Raw genomic sequence first — 18,898 nt, 5'->3', positions numbered from 1 at the left:
ACTGAAATTGCGACTCCTATAGATCTCGCTGTGTATCCTCCAAAGCCTCAGTAGTCGCTGTGAGCTCCTGGATAAGCTCACTCACCTCCTCACGATCCAAGAGTGCCTCATAGGCTGTACTCCCCTACTCAACTAGGTGATCACGGTCGGCTACCAACTGTAAGTAATCCTGTCTCAAAACCCTGACAGCTTCACGCAAGGCATGAACCTCTGCCAAAGAAAAGTAACCACCGCTGGACTCATCTTTCATAGCACCCTAACCAGTAACGGCCAACAACTGATGAGCGGTATCAAAATGCTCAAGAGTACTAGTGATATCTCTCTCGCCAACTCTCAACTGGCCGGTCACATGGTGACTCTGCACTACGGGCCTCCTGTGAACCGTCTCGAATATGCTGTCCACACTATGAGAGAAAGCTGAACCAAACGAACTCCCCTCAAGATCACCAACGCTTAGTGTACTTATATCTGAGTACACCTCCACACTCTGAACGCAAGCATCAGACTCATCCTCATCTATCTTCGAAGAAGTTGCTGCTGAAACTATCTCATCATCACAATCTCCAGCTCCCTCGTCCTCTGCAACTAACTGAGAGTCCAAATCCTGACAAATATCATCAGGGGTCACTGACAAAGTAACTCCCTCAACTAACAAGGTAGCCCTGGCTGAAACAAACTCCTGCCACTCATACTCTACCTTATCCTCATTCATCTTTAGCTGGTTCCTCAAATTGTGTAAACCATGCAGAGTATCTCTAGCTTCATCCTTGAAGTCCTTCTAAAGTAGTGCCCAACATCTTCCTCCAAGCTGGTCTAACTTTTGTTCTCCCTAGATTCGGCTATATGCTGGTCACCAATTGCTGCAAACTCCTTGTAGAGGTTTCTAGATACCTCACTTGTAGAGACCTTTTGTTCCTCTTTCTCTTTGTTTTGTGATGTAGTCCTCTTAAACATGGAAACCATCAATTCATTCATCCTTTTCTGACTTTCATCCAACCTTTTCAAATTTTGTTTGACCTTCTTCATATCCTTGTCCCATTGCTTCTGGGTACTTGAAGTAAACATGATTTACTAACTAATTCAATGTCCAATCTACCCAACAGGATGGCAGGTCAATAGCTCTGACACCACTGTAATGTCCCTGCTCAAATCTGATCTCAAAGTGCTGATATGGAACTCAAGGAATATCATCAAACAATTCACTTGCAACCTCCCAGCTTGCTGGTTTATGTGATCAGACTGATATGTTATTTGAAAATTGACTAATGAACGCTTCCAATGCTTGAAAACAACTCTAGTATGCATAAACAATCACTTAGATGCATTTACAACTTCCCTTTTATGCACTTCAATGCTTTCTATATGCAAATTATTCATCTTCAGCCACTTGACATTATGTTAGATAGTTGGCATTCAAGGGATCTATGACTGTTATAAATTTCAGTTTGCTTTAGCACTTGTGATTGCAAGTATTGCTTGAAGTTCACTTCTAAATGATTCTATCAAACACCTAGGATGCTTATGCAAGTCTTTTATATACTTTCTATGCATAATAATGAATTCTAACATCAAACTAACCTCCTACAGCCAAGTGACTTTTCGTCATACAATTGGCATATATCCTCATACAATATTCAAATGATCATTACAATAATATATAACTCTCAAAGGATGACACTTAATTTGAAATGCTATCTTTCCTATAATGATGACAATGAAAAGATGCCAAGACTCTTGGCTCACATCCGCAAGAATAATGCTTAAATCTGATACAAACTTTCACCTACAGCCATACCTTCTAATATGCATCTAAATGATAAGAAAAATGCGTGGAATATCCAAAGGAACCTGATTGTAGATGGTTGTAATAATTTTCACCAATACTGCCTTTCTGCTTTGCTTTTTCGGATCTGCTTTTTCGCTTTGCTTTTTCGGATTGCTTTTTCGGATCTGCTTTTTCGGATTGGTTTTTTTCTCAATGTAGCACAAATAGAAGACTGAAGTATCTTCCTCCCAGCTGTAATAATTCAAGTGATATTTCACACCCTCAAAATTGCGTACCAATTGAGAGTTTTCGTTCTCAATGGCTAATTGTGACTACTGCAGAAACCTTAGGCTCCACAATGCACATTAACAAACATCAACATCAACAACAACAAATCTACCTGCTCAGAATGAAGCCCAGGATGCCTATTTTTTTTTTTTTTTTCTCCACTTTCTCTAGAAACTTCTAGAACATTATTTTATTTATTAAGTGACTTTATAAAATATTTTATAATTCAAGTCACTTTATTAAATTAATTAAATATAAAGTTACCTTTTAATATTTGTTGATTTGATAACTTTATAAATAATTAACTTAATACCACTTATTTATTTAATTAAAATAATTAATTAGTCATCCTCATAAAATATTCATTATTTTGGACAACCTAATTAATTAAATTAATTAAATCAAATTACCTCCAAAAAGGGGACATGACATTCCTGCTACTTGAATATAAGTGAATTGTGGAAATTGGATAAACCAACTCCCATATTTCTTAATCTTTGCTTTTGCTTCTATTGAGAGCCTCTTAGCAGGTGTCCCTTGCAATACCCTTACCGTCTTCATGGCAAAGGCGTCACAAAATATCTTATAGTCTTTGTTGGTGTGCAAATGAAGCTGTGGATAGCACTCATGCACCAGACATTGCCCCGACCCATTACCAATTACTCTTAAAGCCTTAGGTCCCAGATTTTTATACAATCTCGCAATCAGGTAGAACAGATAGGACACCATATAGAATTGCTTTTGATTTTGCACAGTCTTAAGTTGCAATTCTAGGTTCTCACTTATGATCCTAGCCCAATCAAATCTTCTTTTCCCTTTTTCAATTTCATCAATAGAGAAGTACATCCATTTTTTGAATTGCATACCTTGAGCTAGGCCCATGATCTGACTGAGAAGCACAATGAGGTTGCCATATTCTAGTTTGAAGTCTGATACGGTTAGCTTGGATGATTTGGTGACTCTCTTCTTTCCTTCATGTAGCCAATCTTGCTTTAGATGCATGAAATAAGCCTCTTGGTTATCCTGAAATGACTTAGCCGCCTGGTCCATCATTACCAAGGTCATGCTCTTGTACTGGGGAATGTTAAATGCTTCTTCGATCACCTATCCGCCAATGTTGGCCCACACTCTTTCCCTTCATAAAAAATGATGGATTTGCTAACCAAATCAAACCTGGATGCACATTCTATAACCAATTCTGGACAAGGCAAGGTAGGAGGAAAGGCCACCGTGTGTACAATTCCACTTTTGTATATCTTCTTTACCATGGGGGATTGTCCTTCCTTCAGTCTGTTCTTTAGCTGTATCATGTTTATTGTACCGATATTGGTATCGATTATTCGCCTCACTTTTGAGAAGAATGTGGTCTTGGGCATCATGTCCTCTTTGTCTTTCTTAGTATTCGTTCCCTTTGAGTTCTTGCTTGCACTAACATCTACCATCCTAAACACTTATTTCTACCCCTTCATTTTAAGTGATATGGACTACCCTTATCGATCTCCAACCTTCTTTCTATCGATGGATTCTAACTTATTTCTGCCTTGCCAAGTCCTATCACTACATGTATCAATCTCCAATCTTCAACCTAGGGGTGGGACTACCACTTGTTTCTGCCTCTTTGTTACCTTAGGATGTACTACACTTATATCTCCCAACTTCATTCTTAGAGTGGTCTAGCTTATTTCTGCCTCGCCAAATGACCTATCATGGATTCTACACTTATCTCTCCAATCTCCAACCTATAGATGGGATAATGAAGTGGTAGATGATGAATGCAAGAAGAACATAAGGGAAACAAAACCGAGCAAGAACAAGGAGTGAAATCCGCTTAAGAACCACCTTTCAGCTCTAGAATGAATTGAATTTATCTTTACCAATAGCTGGGTCTTCTTTGAAATTCGGATCAGATTCTAAAGAAAATTCAAATCTCCTTGCAAAATCAGAATTCTAAGCTCTTTGAAACTGCCCACACCTTGCCACCAATTGGGTCTTGGACCAAATAACTTTCTCACAAATAAAATCGCCCAACTTCAAAGACAAAATTCACACTCCTTAGAGGAAATGAGACCTCTACAATACTATCCAAATTCTGTTCAAAACGCCCTAGAAGTTGCCGCCAATAAAACCCTAACATGCACATGCAAATCGCCCAAAATGAAGGTGCTCAAATGTGATGGATCTCGCTGCCTTATGAATACTGGAATTGACAACAAAGGATCAGATCTGGAAATGAATCAAACTCTGCCCAAAACAGTCCACAATGGAGGCGCCAAAACCTTAGATGCTTGCCCAAAATCACCAAAATGGAGTGTTGAAGTAGTAGTGCCAATACTGTCCTCTCTATCGCCAAAAGTGGATGCTAAAACATGCCTCAAAACCCTAGTTCGCTGCCTATGAACAGATCTGATATGCCCTTTCAAATACTGCCACAAACCCTAATTTGCATGAAGAATCACCACCATGGAAGGCTGAAAAAAAAACCACAAGTATGGATGCCAAGAAAGTTGCCTTGAAACCCTAGTTTGCATGCAAAATTATCAATATAGGAGTGCTGCCAAAAATCGCAAGTGCTGCCTTGGAGAAGTTCGCCAACTTGGAGTGCAATTATGGGAGGAGAGAGAGGGGAAGATCCCCTTTATAAGAACTTTTAGCCTCTCACCAAAGGGCTGACCTCCTGCATGACATTAAATGGAGTTAAACACTCATTAAATGGACCATTAAGCCAAAATTATAATTAATTGTTCCATTAGTGGATTAACTTATTGAAAGAAATGGAACTTAAATTGCCTAAAATTGTAAATTGCAAAGGGAAAATTGTAATAATTAGCCATTAAGAATCGAAATTCTCCCCTTGATGAATTTTGCAATTAAAATTGCTTGCTTTGAAACGAAATTTAGAAGCCTAAAACCACATTTCAATTTCAACTTAGTTGCCCTCTAAAATTTTTTCCGGTCATGTTAGACAATTTTAAATCATTCCAAATGAATTTTTTCCATCAAATCCAATTTTTACTTGCAATTTCGATCCAAATTTCACAAAAATAAATTCATCTAGGCAATTAAAAATTAAAATCGAAATCCATTTTATCCAAAAAAGATTTGTTTTCACCAAAATTTTCAAGATTTTCAAAACAGTAATATCCAAATTTGACTTTGAAAACGTTTCAAGTTTTTCAATTTTACCAAATTTCCAAAATCTGTTAAGTCCCAAAATTCACAATTTGATCTTGCCAAAATATCATTACAAAAATTTGCCGTTTAGAGTTCGTTTGGCCTATGGAAGGAAGTACCAATCCATGAAAATCGAAATTAAGTTGACACTGGGTGAAAACAAAACGAAAATGCCTAAGGGGCCTAATGATGAATTGCTATTCTACCGAATTCGGGCAAGGCTAAAATTGTCAAGGCGACCAAAAAATCAACATTACGCGAAAAATTGTCAAAGCAGAGGTTGAAAATGGGGGTCCCCAAAATTTTGGGGCGATGGTGTGAGAACCTCACAACAATATTCAGAGATAAAGAAGCCAGTCAAGACAAAGTTCAAAATGATGAACAAATGAAGGTGGTTAGTGGTTCATTGAATTTATATATATTAAGGTTGGATATATTAAGTCTAACAAAGTTTGATAAATTAAATGATTCAATTCATAAAACAAAAGGATGACATCAATAAAGGATTAGGTTATGAAATAGTAATAATTAAAGAAATGAAAAGTCTTACTCATTCATTTAAAAAGACACCCTATTTTCTTTTCAAAAATATAAATATATCATTTGAAAAAAAGATTGTGAGGAATAAGAAGTCAGCGACAATTGAAGGAATAAGAGCAAAAGAAGTGGAATGAAAAGAGAAAAGTGTTACAATGGAATAATAAGAAATTTATTTAGAAGTTTTGAATCTAGTACATGTATATTTACATTGAAGAAAAATGATGCAATAAAAGTGTTAAAAGGAAAAATATAAAATCAAATTAATAATCTGATATATATATATATATATATATATATAAGTTAGGAATAAGTATCAGGATGCTGACTTGAAGTAAAAGTATTCATACAGAGATACAAGAGAAGAAGTGTGCAATAAAAGTTTCCATCATTAGTTGAGCAAAGCAACTTTAGTATGGTGGAAAAGAAGTTTAAGTGCAATGGGTCATTGCTTATGAAGAGAAGCAGTGGGGGTTGGTACATCCAGTAGGTCGGAGCTTGCAAAGTGTGGGAGTTGGAGCTTCTAGTGAGTCGGTGCTCATAAACATTGGGGTTGGAGCTTGAAGTAGGTTGGATTCTACAAATCTATGTAAAAGAGCAAGTTTATAGAAAAGCAATTATTTGTCATGGTTTTCTCCCGCATTGGGTTTCCACGTAAATCTTTTGTCATTGTGTTCATGTGCATATTGTTGACACCATAGATGGAAAACACGCCGAGTTTTTAAAACTCGCTGAGTTCTCGCTGAGTTTCCTAGCTCGGCGAGTTTTTAACCAGTTAACTCGCCGATTTAAAAACTCGGCAATCTGGTAAAGACTCGCTGAGTAATCGGCGAGTAGTCGGCAAAAACTCGGCGAGTTTTTATGAAAAACTCGCGATTTACTGGTGAACGCGGCCTGTGACGGATTTAAGCGGCAGTGAGTGTGTTTTTTCTTTCTTTCTTGTATTTGCATTGTTTAGAACCTTGAGGAGTGAAGAGAAGAAGGTTTGGAGGCATTCTTGGCTGATTGCAAGTGATTCAAGGCGGATTTGAGTGGATTGTAGAGGATTCTAACCGATTTTAGAAGACAAATTTCTTTCCAGGTATGTTCATCTTATCATAGTTTGAAAACTTTTTATAGTTTTATAACAAATGTTCTTTTGTTTTTGTTGTTTTTTGTAAATGTTTTCAAATCATTTAAAATCATTTTGAATCATTTGAAACCCTAGCTTCTAAGGATATGGTTGAAGTTTGTTGTTTGCTAAGGATATGGTTCAAGTTTGAAGTTTGAATCATTTGAAACCCTAGCTTTTAAGTTCTAACTTTGTTTATTCATTTCTCTATATATTTATGTGTAGGGCAGCGGTCAACCATTAAAAAAATGACAAACCCACAGGAAGAGTGGCCACAAACACCATGCCCATCTGGATATATAGGCACTCGGCCTAAAAATGCAAGAGATAAGGCATGGCGGTATGCCTATGAAGCTCCAAGTCCAAATGATATTGGGAAGGTGATATGTATTCCCTGTGAGAATTATTTCTCGAGGCATAAACTGCCTCAAATACCACCTTGCAGGCATAAAGAAACATGACTCAAATCCTTGTCTCAAGGTAATTGATGAAGAAAAAAGATTCATCCATGCCCTACTTGCAGCTGCTGAAGAGAAAAAATTGAATAGGGAGAGGGCAAAAATAGCTATGAGGGCAGCCATAGCTGAATCTGAAGGAGCTCCTTTTGATATGCAAGAGGAAGAAGAAGCACTTGAGAACATACCAGGATCTCTTCGTGGCCCACGGATCCGCAAACAAAATTTCTCTTTTACCGGTTCCACTTCTTCTACATCTCCTACTTCTTCATCATCACCATCCAGATCCCCATCAGGGATAGGTGGTTATTTTGTGCCCAGGAACACACTTGGAGCACAACCATCATTAGAGGGCTTTGCATGGTTTAAGGAGGTGCATGAGCAAACTGATATTGCAGCAGCTGATTTTTGGTTTTTCAACAATATCTCAATGAATGCCGCTGATAGTCCCTATTGGGTCAATATGGTGAATGCAATGACAATATCAAGCAAAGGGTACAAGCCGCCTAATCGCAAGGATATGAGTGGAAGGTTAGTATTTTACTATTTAGTAATTGCAAATAATTGAGATTCACTTTAGTTCATTGTTATATTTTAAATCTTAATTGTTATAACTTATTTCCTAATTTTTTACTAACACTTACACTTTATTTAATAGTACACTTAAATTTTGTAGGTTGCTTGACAAAGCGGTTGGTAGGGCAAGATTGTTGATAGAAGACCAAAAGTAAGAGTGGAAGAAGTATGGCTGCACCATTTTATCTGATGGGTGGACAGATGGAAGAAGTAGAACCATTATTAACTTCTTGATTGCTTGCAAAGATGATGTGGTGTTTTGGAAATTTGTCAATGCCTCCAACAAAGTGAAAAATGCAGCCACATTGGCTTTAATGTTGGAGAATGTTGTCATGGAGGTGGGAATAGAGAATGTGGTGCAAATAATCACAGATAATGCAGCAGCATATGTGGCAGCAGGTAGATTTAATTTTTTATATTTGAATTAATATGAATCATGAATGTAATGCTATGGTATTATTCAATTTAGATTTGATGTAATTTGTAAATACTAAATATGGAAAGTTTGTTACTGATTATTGATTTTTTGCTAATCTTTTAGGTAGAATCCTCCAAGAGAGGCATCCCACACTTTTTTGGTCAACTTGTGCAGCACATGTCCTTGACCTTCTTTTGGAGGACATAGGAAAACTTGATTGGGTGAGTCCAGTTGTGGAAGATGCTAGGTGAGTCACGAAATATATCTATAATCACCCATGGGTTCTCAGTTTGATGAGAAAAGCCACTAAAGGCAAAGATTTGATGAGACCTGCTATGACAAGGTTTGCAACGGTCTTCTTGACGTTGCAAAGTATTCTTGACCACATATTGGCTTTGAAGCAAATGTTTGTGTGTGCTGATTGGGTTGCTTCACCTTACTCAAAGAAGCCCGAAGGAGAAACTGTGGCACGAATAGTCTTTGATGATAGCTTTTTTGCAAAGGCTAAGGAGATTGTGGAGGTAACTTCATTATATTTTTAGTTTATTCAAGTTTCATTATCAATTCATAACTTACTATGTTATTAACTAATTTGTATTTTTCAAATTTCAAATGTAGATGTCTCTACCCCTGGTTCTAGTCTTGTGCACATGTGATGGGCAGCAATCCCCAATGGGAGGTCTTTATGAGGCCATGGATAGGGCGAAAGAGGCTGTTAGAAGTTACTATCACGGGGACAGTCTCAGATTTGACCCCATTTGGGAAATAATTGATAGGAGGTGGAACAATATGCTCCACCAACCTATTCATGCAACAGGCTACTTCCTCAATCCCAAATTCAGGTACTATGATAATTGATTGTCCTTGAAGTTGGGATTTTAATAAGTCTTTATTTTACTTTACTTTTTAAGGTTGTGTAGTAAGACTTGATATCATTTTCTATTTGTTTTAGGGCTGATGATTCCTACTCAGATCCTAATGGAGAGGTCATGGAAGGTCTCTCTAAATGCATTGAGAGAATGATATCAAGTGAAGAGGAGAGAGACCTTATTGTGACCGAACAACAAATCTATGTGGAATCAAGGGGTCCTTTGTTCTCTTCTATGCTAGCAAAGAGAGCAAGATCTACTCAAGCACCAGGTAAAGCGTCAAACTTTAAAACTTTTGCTAATTGATAAGTTGTGCTTCTGATTTTGTTTTTTATTGCTTTATAACTTTTTTAATTTTGTTTTGCAGATGCTTGGTGGGCAAGTTGGGGTGGCAATACCCCCAATTTAAGGAAATTTGCTCTCAGAGTCCTATCCCAACCTTGTAGCTCATCCCATTGTGAGCGCAATTGGAGCTTATTTGAGTCCATCCATACAAAGAAAAGAAACAAAATGACTCAAAAATGGCTTAATGACCTTGTTTATGTGCACTATAATCTTAAGTTGCACATAAAAAAGTCACAGCTCTTAGAACTACTTGGTCCGCTTGATCTAGATGAGATAGATCCTTATTCTGATTGGACAACACAAGAGCCAAGTCCATTGTTTACACCAGATGAGATCGCTGATTTGGAGAGGTAGGCCATGGAGGGGGAGGCTGACACTGATTTTCAGTTCACTATGGATGACATTGAGGATGAGGACAAGGATGATGATGATTCAGGCGAGGATTAGGCATTACCATTAGGAGGAGATGCATCCTCTTCTAGGTCGCTGAGCCAGTCAGTAGGGACGTCGAGCAAGGGGGCACAGCCACAGAGTTCACAGTCACGCAGCTCATGCCCTATCCTAGTGCGGGGCACTTCTTCTAGGACTAGACCCCCTCGCTTTCCTACTAGTGCAAGTGGAAAGAGGAAGATGTGATTGACATTGTATTGATGTATTTAGACTTTTAGTATTTACTTCTAGTTTGACAGATTGAAACTATTTAGTAATTTACTATTTTGCTTCCTACCATGAGCATTCTGCATGAGAATGCAATTTTGTACGCATTATGCATTTATATATATCTAAACTTTGTTTCTTTCTTTTGTATTGTCTTTAATTAACTTATTAGATGCATCTTCTCATTAAATTTTGCAAAATAAATGTATTTTTAATTAAATTTCAGCGATTTTTTAAGTTCCCGAGTTTTTTTCGATTTTTTTTTTTAAATCGCCGAGTTTTTCCCGATTAAACTTTTGGGGGGCTTGGCGAGTTTTTGCATTTGGCGAGTTTTCCAACTATGGTTGACACTAGGATTTAAAATTATATGGAATTTGGATAAAAATGTTATAAATTGGCAAACTTGTTATTATACAGATTCACTCCCCCCACCTCCCTCTCAATATAATTGTATGCTTTTCAATTGCTATCAGAGCTGGTTCCTTCTATAATGCCTAACCGCTTGAAGGTAGATCTAAAAGAACACAATGGGCGAAATCTTTCAAAACAAAATGCCAATGTTTGATGGGACAAACTATGTGTACTGGAGTATAAAAATGGAAACTTATGTGATTGCCATTGGTGTTGATGTTTGCCAATCAGTCGTAGATGGTTATACATCGCCAAAATCCCCACCAATGGATACAACCGGAAAGAGAAAATGTGAAAATAATGCTAAAAAAAAACATGCAATTTTATGCAATCTTGCGGAATCAATATTCTTAGAAGTTATACACTATAGATCGGCCAAGGATATTTGGGATAAATTGAAAAATGTTTATGAATGATTCGATAATGTAAAGAAATCCAAACTACAAATGCATTGGAAAGTATTTGAAAGTCTCAATATGAAGGCAGATGAAAGTTTATTTGGCATCTATATTAATGAGCTTGGGGCCTGCCTCCGTGAGGCTTCGTTCCCCGAGGATGGTTGTTACTTACACCAGGTTCTGATCTCCATTCTCTTGTTCACAGATGATGTGGTCCTTCTGGCCTCCTCTTAGGAGGGGCTCTAGAGGCTTATTGATGGACTAACCTTATTTTGTGACCAGCGCCAGCTGGCGGTGAACTTGAGCAAGACTCGGGTCATGGTCTTCAATTGTTTGAAGACTTCACATCTTTACTTCAGCTTCTAAGGTCAATAGATTGAGATTCTCTCCTCATACACTTATCTCAGGGTCAAGTTCTCCGGTCCCTGTTTTAGCATGAGACTTCTATCTTGATATGGTTCATTCATTGTCTTAGAGGCTTCACGGGATTGACTAGGGGCCAACACAGATACTCGTACCTTGCTTACTATTCCTTTATGGACATTGCTAGCTTGTCGGGGACGACTAGGGCTCATTCCTGGAATACCCAGGCCACTATCTTAATGAGCTCGATTGGAGTTGACATCAATCATCTTCTGACATACCAGTTCTCCTTGGATGCTCCTGCCCACCTCCTCCCCTCACGACAAGAGTTGAATGGACATGTCAAACTTGACATTTACAGGCAGTACATCTCCACGACTTGGATCAGCTCTCCCGGCGGTTTACACCCTCGGATGACCACCTACTCAGAGCACTTTTTGGAGACCTGCGATGGTATTATTGTTTGTCCCTCTTACTTGAGTTGCTGCTGGAGCCATGTCCTCCGCATTGCCCTGGGGTCTTTTAGAGTTGGATCCCACTGACTTCGTTGCTAGACTGATCACCACTTGACCAGGGAGGAACGTGTGTGCCACCTTTGCACCATATCCGAGATGGAGACAGAGACCCATTTTATCTTTTGGTGCCCCATCTACTATGAGATTAGAGGCAGATTCCACTTCCTATTCAGAGATTGTAGATCCCTCTCGACATTTTTCAGTTACTCAGACCAGTGGTGTTTAGCGGTCTACCTCCGAAAGACCTCCTAGCTCAAAGATCACACTTTACAGCTCTTGTTCCCTCAGAATCAGACCTTGGATCAGCTCATCACTGACTTCTTTCCATGCATGCCCACTTCTAGAGGTAGGAAACAACCGCATACGCCCATCTCCGAACACACTAGATTGGTCAGACCTTGGTGTGGGTTCCTCAGACAATTGCACCCTATCCCCACTGCTACAAAGAGATAGAGATGGAGCCGAGCCTTGACCCTTGCTCGTCCTAGGCCTTATGCCTATGTGCAGGATTTCTTTGTTTTGAGAAAGGATTGATGATCCTTCTCTCTCTCTTCTTGTTGCTTACCTTCTCTTACTTTCCTGTTTAGTGCTTTTTCCTCGGATGCCGTTTGGCGCTCTTGCTAGTTTATTCTTCTTTGCACTGTTGTATCTTTTAGTCCTATAGACCCTTGTTGGTCTCTTGTTAGACATTAATATCATTATCTTATCTTATCTTGATCGAGTAGATGAGGTTGTCAACTCTATGCAAGCTCTTGGTGAGAAAGTAAAGGAAAGTCTTGTAGTGGAAAAGATTTTAAGATTGTTACCTATGAAGTTTAATTCCAAAGTATTTGCAATTGAAGAAAGAATAGATTTAGATATGCTGACAAAAGATCAATTGCATGGAATCCTTATTGCTAATGAAATGTGAGTTGGAGGAAATGAATCAAAGAAGGAAATAGCATTCAAGGCATCTAAAAAGGGTAAAAACAAAAAGAAAAATTTCAAGTGAAATCTCAAATAGTGAGTCAGATGAATTGTATGCTTGCTTTAAGAAAAAGCTGAAGAAGAGTAATGGGAAGAACAAAGAAAAATTCAAATGTTTCAATTGTGGAAGACTAGGACATTATGCATCAAAATGCTCTCTAAACAGCAGTGACTCTAATAATGATGAAGAAGAAAAATATTCAAAGAAAAAGGATAAGAAGCATACTAAGGACCATCATAAGAAAAAGAAGTTTCACAAGCACAAAAAGAGTTTGTACTTGAAGAAAGAAAGCAACTCATAAGAAGAGAGCAATGATGAAAACCAAAGTTATGATACAGAAGATGATATAGTCTTTTTGGCTATGATCAGTGAGCAGGCAGAAGAAGAAGAAGAAGAAGAAGATACTGATGAGGTTTGCAGCAATGATAAAGGTGTTGATGAAGCAAGTAGTGAAGATCTAGAAAATGTTGAGTCATCTAGTGAGGAAGAAGATGTAGATGTCATGGGAGAGTTATGTTATACATACAAACAAAATAAGAAACTAAAAGAGAAATTCACTAAGCATAAGATGGAAATTAAAGAAATAAAAACTCAACTAGAGGATGCTAAACAAGTTGAGAATGATGTGTAAAACAATTAAAGAAATAAAAACTCAACTAGGAGATGCTAAACAAGTTGAGAATGATGTGTAAAACAATCTAACTGCAAAAGAAGGGGAGTGCATCAAATTGAGTCAAGAAATTGAAAGGCTGGAAAAGGACCTGGAGGAAAGCAATATCAAATTGTATAATAGTCTCAAATTTGAAAAGAGCTCTGAAATTCTATCCGATATAATTGATAGTCAAAGACCATTTTTCAAGAAAGATGGGAGTAGGTTATGAAGGAAAGTCAAATAATCAAGAGCATATATTCAAAGGCTTTGTCAAGCAAGGAAGTAATACAGCAGATCCATCCATGAAATTTAAAGGAGTTGAACTTAAAAGGGACTATACAAAACAAGGGTATAAACCTAGTTTTCATGGATACTGTTACTCATGCAACTATTTTGGTCACCAAGCGAGAGAATGTAGAACACAAATGAGAGATTCTTTTGAATGCAGAAGCAGAAACTATAATCCATATTTGAACTATATCATTGTATGTTACAAGTGTAAAAACTACAGGCATATAGCGAAACATTGCAGACTTAATGATGGAGAGACTCATATAGATGTTAAAAGATGGGATGCAAAAGATAATCACAAAAGAAAAACTATAAAAGTTCAGAGAAGAAAGATAACTCAAGGAGAAGAAGAAACAAATGTAAGTGCTACGTGCAATTCATACACCTCTCAGTTAAGAGGAGAAGCATGAGTTCAGGAGGAGCTAGCTATAAGAGACTCATTAAACCCTTGAAAAGAGGAAAATAGGATTGCAGATCATATAGATGCATTAGCTGCAGCAATAGAGCATGAAAGAACATTGAGGAATCATTCTTATAATTGTGTGCTCTTCAGGGAAAGAGCAGATAATTTTGAACACCTAAATGATATATTGAATACAATATTTAAACATTAATAGTCGAATAATTGAATGTATTAGAGTTATTAATAATTAATTAAAAAATATAGATATATATCAATTAATAAATATAAATATTGTTAATTAATAAATTAATTATCAATCTTATTATTATTCTTAATTAACAAAGATAATTAATAAATTAGTTATTAACAAAGTTAATTAATAAATTAACTTTATTTAAGTTAATCTATAAATGAATAAATAAAGAAACATGAATACCTATCTTATGACCGTCGACTTCAGACTATCCCCAATCGCAGCAGTGATTTGTTAATACAGTGCAATTATAATAACATCGGGCAAACAAGGCTGAACAAGAGCACCTCTCCTCCATGCAGATAATTGGGATGCTATTGGTTTATAACAATTATAAACATTCAATAAACCATCCATGCTGGCAGACTACTTGTTAATGTACATGCTGGCAGACTTATATGCTAATAACATTAGTCTGTAGGAGTCTAACAAGCCATGAGGGATATACAGATTAGTCAACAAGCGATTAAGGATGCCGTCAGTCCAACTGAAAAGTTACGCCCCTTGATTGAAAACAGATAATGCTAGTATCCGGGATAGGAAAGACATCAAAGATAAGCATTTGTAAATTAAGGGAAGACAGAGGATTGTAATCTGCAATGCTACAGAGCATATATATCTCTGTTATCTTTACTGGTGAAACAAATAAATTAGTGGCAGAACCTAGCCATTATAAATATATGCACCATCCTATATCAGCTATGTAAAGGAACCTGTGACTACTGTTGGTAAATCATTTACACATACAAATGTATTCAAGACATATATAATTAAATAATTATAATTGTAATTAGACATTCATCTCCAATATTATTATTATTTGATTTATGGGGGGAAGTGTGTGATGCTACCAAGGAGAGGCTTGTATAAATCCAACTTAGCCATTATAAATATATGCACCATCCTATATCAGCTATGTAAAGGAACCTGTGACTACTGTTGGTAAATCATTTATACATACAAATGTATTCAAGACATATATAATTAAATAATTATCATTGTAATTAGACATTCATCTCCAATATTATTATTATTTGATTTATGGGGGGAAGTGTGTGATGCTACCAAGGAGAGGCTTGTATAAATCCAAGAAAATAGATCTTGTCCCAAAAGAGTGTAGGAGTCAGTGTTCCGTAAGCTTTTATGATAAGGACTTGGACCTGTAAACTTTGAGGGAGTGCGTTGTTGGTTTCTAGGCAACTTGGATAGCACCTACACCTTCCATCCGTAAGCCAAATAGTAATATGATTGAATATTCAGAATTGTTGTTATGCATATATTCTTAAAACTTTTAATATTAAGTTTGATTAAATATATAATAATCATATCCAACCTTATCAGAGGACATTACAATATTGGTAGATTAATTTTTTTAGGTCGATCCTTTTGTGCCACTATATCTTTTTGCACAATGCTAATGCAAATGCAGGCAAGGAAGACACAAATTGTATTAATGTTCACGAATGACCAAAATAGGTCAGTGGGACTAAAGATTACAATCAGTTCAAAAAGAGAAGTACGGGGGTAAAAAGACACTGGTTGATAAAAGCAAAACAGTCATAAGAATTCACAGAACAGGAATAAAATTATATGATCATAATGCTCAGTATTGAGATTTGAGACACAAGTGATATCTATTATTTAGTGACCTTCTAATAGAATTCCGATAACAATCTCTCTAAAATCATCTCCTTCAATATATATGTTATTCATGCAAATCTGGTTATAATTTATAATACTTTATAGTTTTATCTTTTTCTCAACCCCTGGGAATTTTAAAAAGGCTTAGGTGTTTGGAACCAACCTTATATTAAGATGTTTGTGTAACTTGACATTTTTTATCATTAAATGACAGCTAGAAGTGCTGTACCCTTGTATTATTATCAAAAAAGGTTTATATTGTCTTTTTTCCATGTATGTTCTAGTCATATTAGACTGTAATAGACTTTACTTGTATTGCTTATTTAAGGATCGCATTTATACCAACTGATACTTATCAGTTGATTTATGAACTTATGATTTTTATTTTGTGCATCATTCATGTAAATCTGTATATAATACTTCTACTGTTTTGACCCTTTGCATAAACAAAGCCCCACCCAGGACATGTTCATTGAGATTTGCCTGTTTGGAATAAACCTTTTCTTGAGAATTTTTGTTAACCTGATTTTGATTGAATTGCTTGCTCAATAATCTCATTTATGCTCAAATAAAACTTATCTCAGATTCACAGTATATAGTGGCTGAATTTTATTTTGTCCAATTTGGTTTAAGCTTTAAAGTTTTAAACATTTATTTTGTACTGTGTTTTTTATAGAAATGTTCAAGTATTGCATTTGCACGAAGATATTTGAAATTCTGGCTTTCATATTTCAAGGATTATTGTTTCTTTTGGATGCAGTCTGGACTTAAGCTAATTCTATTCAATAATTACTATTATTTATTATACAATTGAAGCTACAAAGAGGAAAAGAAATAAGTTTCTTCTCAAGGACTTTGATATATCTGAAAAAAACAATCTTAAAAATTTCAGGTCTCTACAGTCCATTACATTAGAACAAGATGTTTGGGAAGCACCTGTTTGATGATATTTGAATCAACGTTTTGGGTCACACCACTTGATCCATCGTCCAAATGAAATGATCTGATAAATTGTTTCAATAATTTTCCCAAAGATTTTTCCCCCAGAAATCATGTTTCAAAGATACATTTACTGATTTGTTATATGCAAATGACAGACTTTCTTATTTCCCCCTTCATCATTATTATGCATTATGTTTATCTAGTAGTTCTCAATTTACCATTTCATTATCTGTTTTGGCTGAATGAGAATTGCTATCTGCATTGTTGTATATGAATTGAATATGTATTTTAGTGTTGTGCAATGCAATGCCTTTGTTTTCTTCTTGGAGTTAAAACAATATATAAGCAACATGTTTTTTTGCAGGGACTGAATGTTGTTTCATATGACAACGAGCTTCTTCATCTTTCTGAGGATTTGGCTCGACGATTGCTACCGGCCTTTGAAACTCCCACAGGTGCAATTACAAAGAGTTCAATAGTAAATATAAAAAACATGTCAATTTTAAATTGTTTTTTGCATGGGAAATTATGCTATTTTATTGATATAATAATATTAATGAAAGTTATATTTTACAATCATGGAAGTCCCATAAAAAACAACCCAGCCATGTGATTGGAGCACATCTTCACAGCAAAATTGCAGAGCTTCAATCTGTAGTTCATCCACCCCTGCCATACTACATTCTACCCAAATTCATACAAACCATAACATTGCACATTAATTGCACGTGCCAAACCAAACTTTTTATTATTGGTTTGTATACAAAAATCACAAAATCTGGGAGATACAACCATAGACAAAAAAAACAGGTGTGCTAAACCACCCAGTACTAAATGCCCAGGCCTACGAACATGCCCTCGACCATGACCATGAACCATAGCACGCCCCCACGTTTGCCTATGCCCCCAGCTATGACCTCACATATTCCCATTTGCACTACGTGTATTCACATGTCATCACTCTTGCATCTCTACCCAAACCCTCGCCATGTGAAACCTAAAATATCTCAATTCAATTGCTCTCTAGGAATGCCTACAAAAAGGACAATATCCCAGTCATGATCATAGTCCACAATATGAGCCCACTACCTGGGCCTTTGCTTTCCACTCAAGAATGTTGCCAAGTGCACGATGTAGAAGAAAGGGGTGCAACTAATGTGGATCGCTTGAGAATCCAAACCAATCACCATGAGGTGCAACAAACCCACAACTTGGAAATGCACTTGCCCCTATTTCCTCCAGCCCAATTTTGGACGTACACTTCTCTGCATAATGCTAATTATCTTCACCAGTGGGTTGAAGTGCAAGCCGGTGCACATGAAAGAAACGAAATATGTGTATTTGTTTGGAAGCGAAACTTCAATGCTAGAAACTCAATCCCTATTAGATACTTGACTAGAATAAAAAAGGAATGGGTTGCTTGGTGTAAAAAAAATGGTCTAGCCTCCTCCGAGGATAAGAGCTAGACAAACCTGAAATAACATGTAATTTTTTTTCCAAGCTTTGAAGTCATTTACATGCTTAATCCTCTAGATTGATTTTGTTGCGAAGCTAGTCTGGACAAGCAAAAGATGGAAACCTTGAGTTGAACTGAGCAAGGGGAAAGGTCTTTGAAAAGCTTAGACAATGTACACAAGGTACTGAAATTCACTTGTCTGTCTCCCTGGAATCAAGTAATTCAAGCCCAAATCCACCCTAAGTAGTTCTAGATACATGTAACTTTAGAGGTTAAAGTGTGAGCTAAAGTTAGGAGTTGAGCATCCATAAATTTCATAGTTTTAGGGCCAATATAGGCACAAACACTAAAAGATAGGTGCATGCATTGAAGAGCAGAAGCGATAAATGTTAGGCACATTCGCTGATTTGCAGA

The 18,898-nt window shown here is 36.7% G+C and overlaps 2 protein-coding genes across 2 annotated transcripts in view; both read left to right on the top strand.

The window, feature by feature from the left end:
* LOC149538458 (Glycosyl hydrolase family 47 protein) overlaps window positions 1-18,898 on the top strand; it is a 187,914-nt gene that overhangs the window by 84,257 nt on the left and 84,759 nt on the right. The window contains exon 5 of the mRNA XM_089799786.1: window positions 17,393-17,483. Within this exon, the coding sequence (XP_089655912.1) occupies window positions 17,393-17,483 (91 nt within the window). The remainder of the gene's footprint in view (window positions 1-17,392; window positions 17,484-18,898) is intronic.
* LOC149538459 (uncharacterized) lies at window positions 7,281-10,335 on the top strand. The gene is made up of 6 exons (XM_089802822.1): window positions 7,281-7,858; window positions 8,004-8,302; window positions 8,445-8,842; window positions 8,940-9,163; window positions 9,274-9,461; window positions 9,558-10,335. The coding sequence occupies exons 3-6, from the start codon at window positions 8,615-8,617 to the stop codon at window positions 9,887-9,889; spliced, it is 972 nt and encodes a 323-aa protein (XP_089658948.1). The 5' UTR covers window positions 7,281-7,858; window positions 8,004-8,302; window positions 8,445-8,614; the 3' UTR covers window positions 9,890-10,335.

This window comes from Cupressus sempervirens, chromosome 9, assembly GCF_028749045.1.
Source record: "Cupressus sempervirens isolate cs-2001-9-10 chromosome 9, ASM2874904v1, whole genome shotgun sequence".
Classification (NCBI taxonomy): domain Eukaryota; kingdom Viridiplantae; phylum Streptophyta; class Pinopsida; order Cupressales; family Cupressaceae; genus Cupressus; species Cupressus sempervirens.
This window is presented reverse-complemented; position numbering and strand designations above follow the sequence as displayed.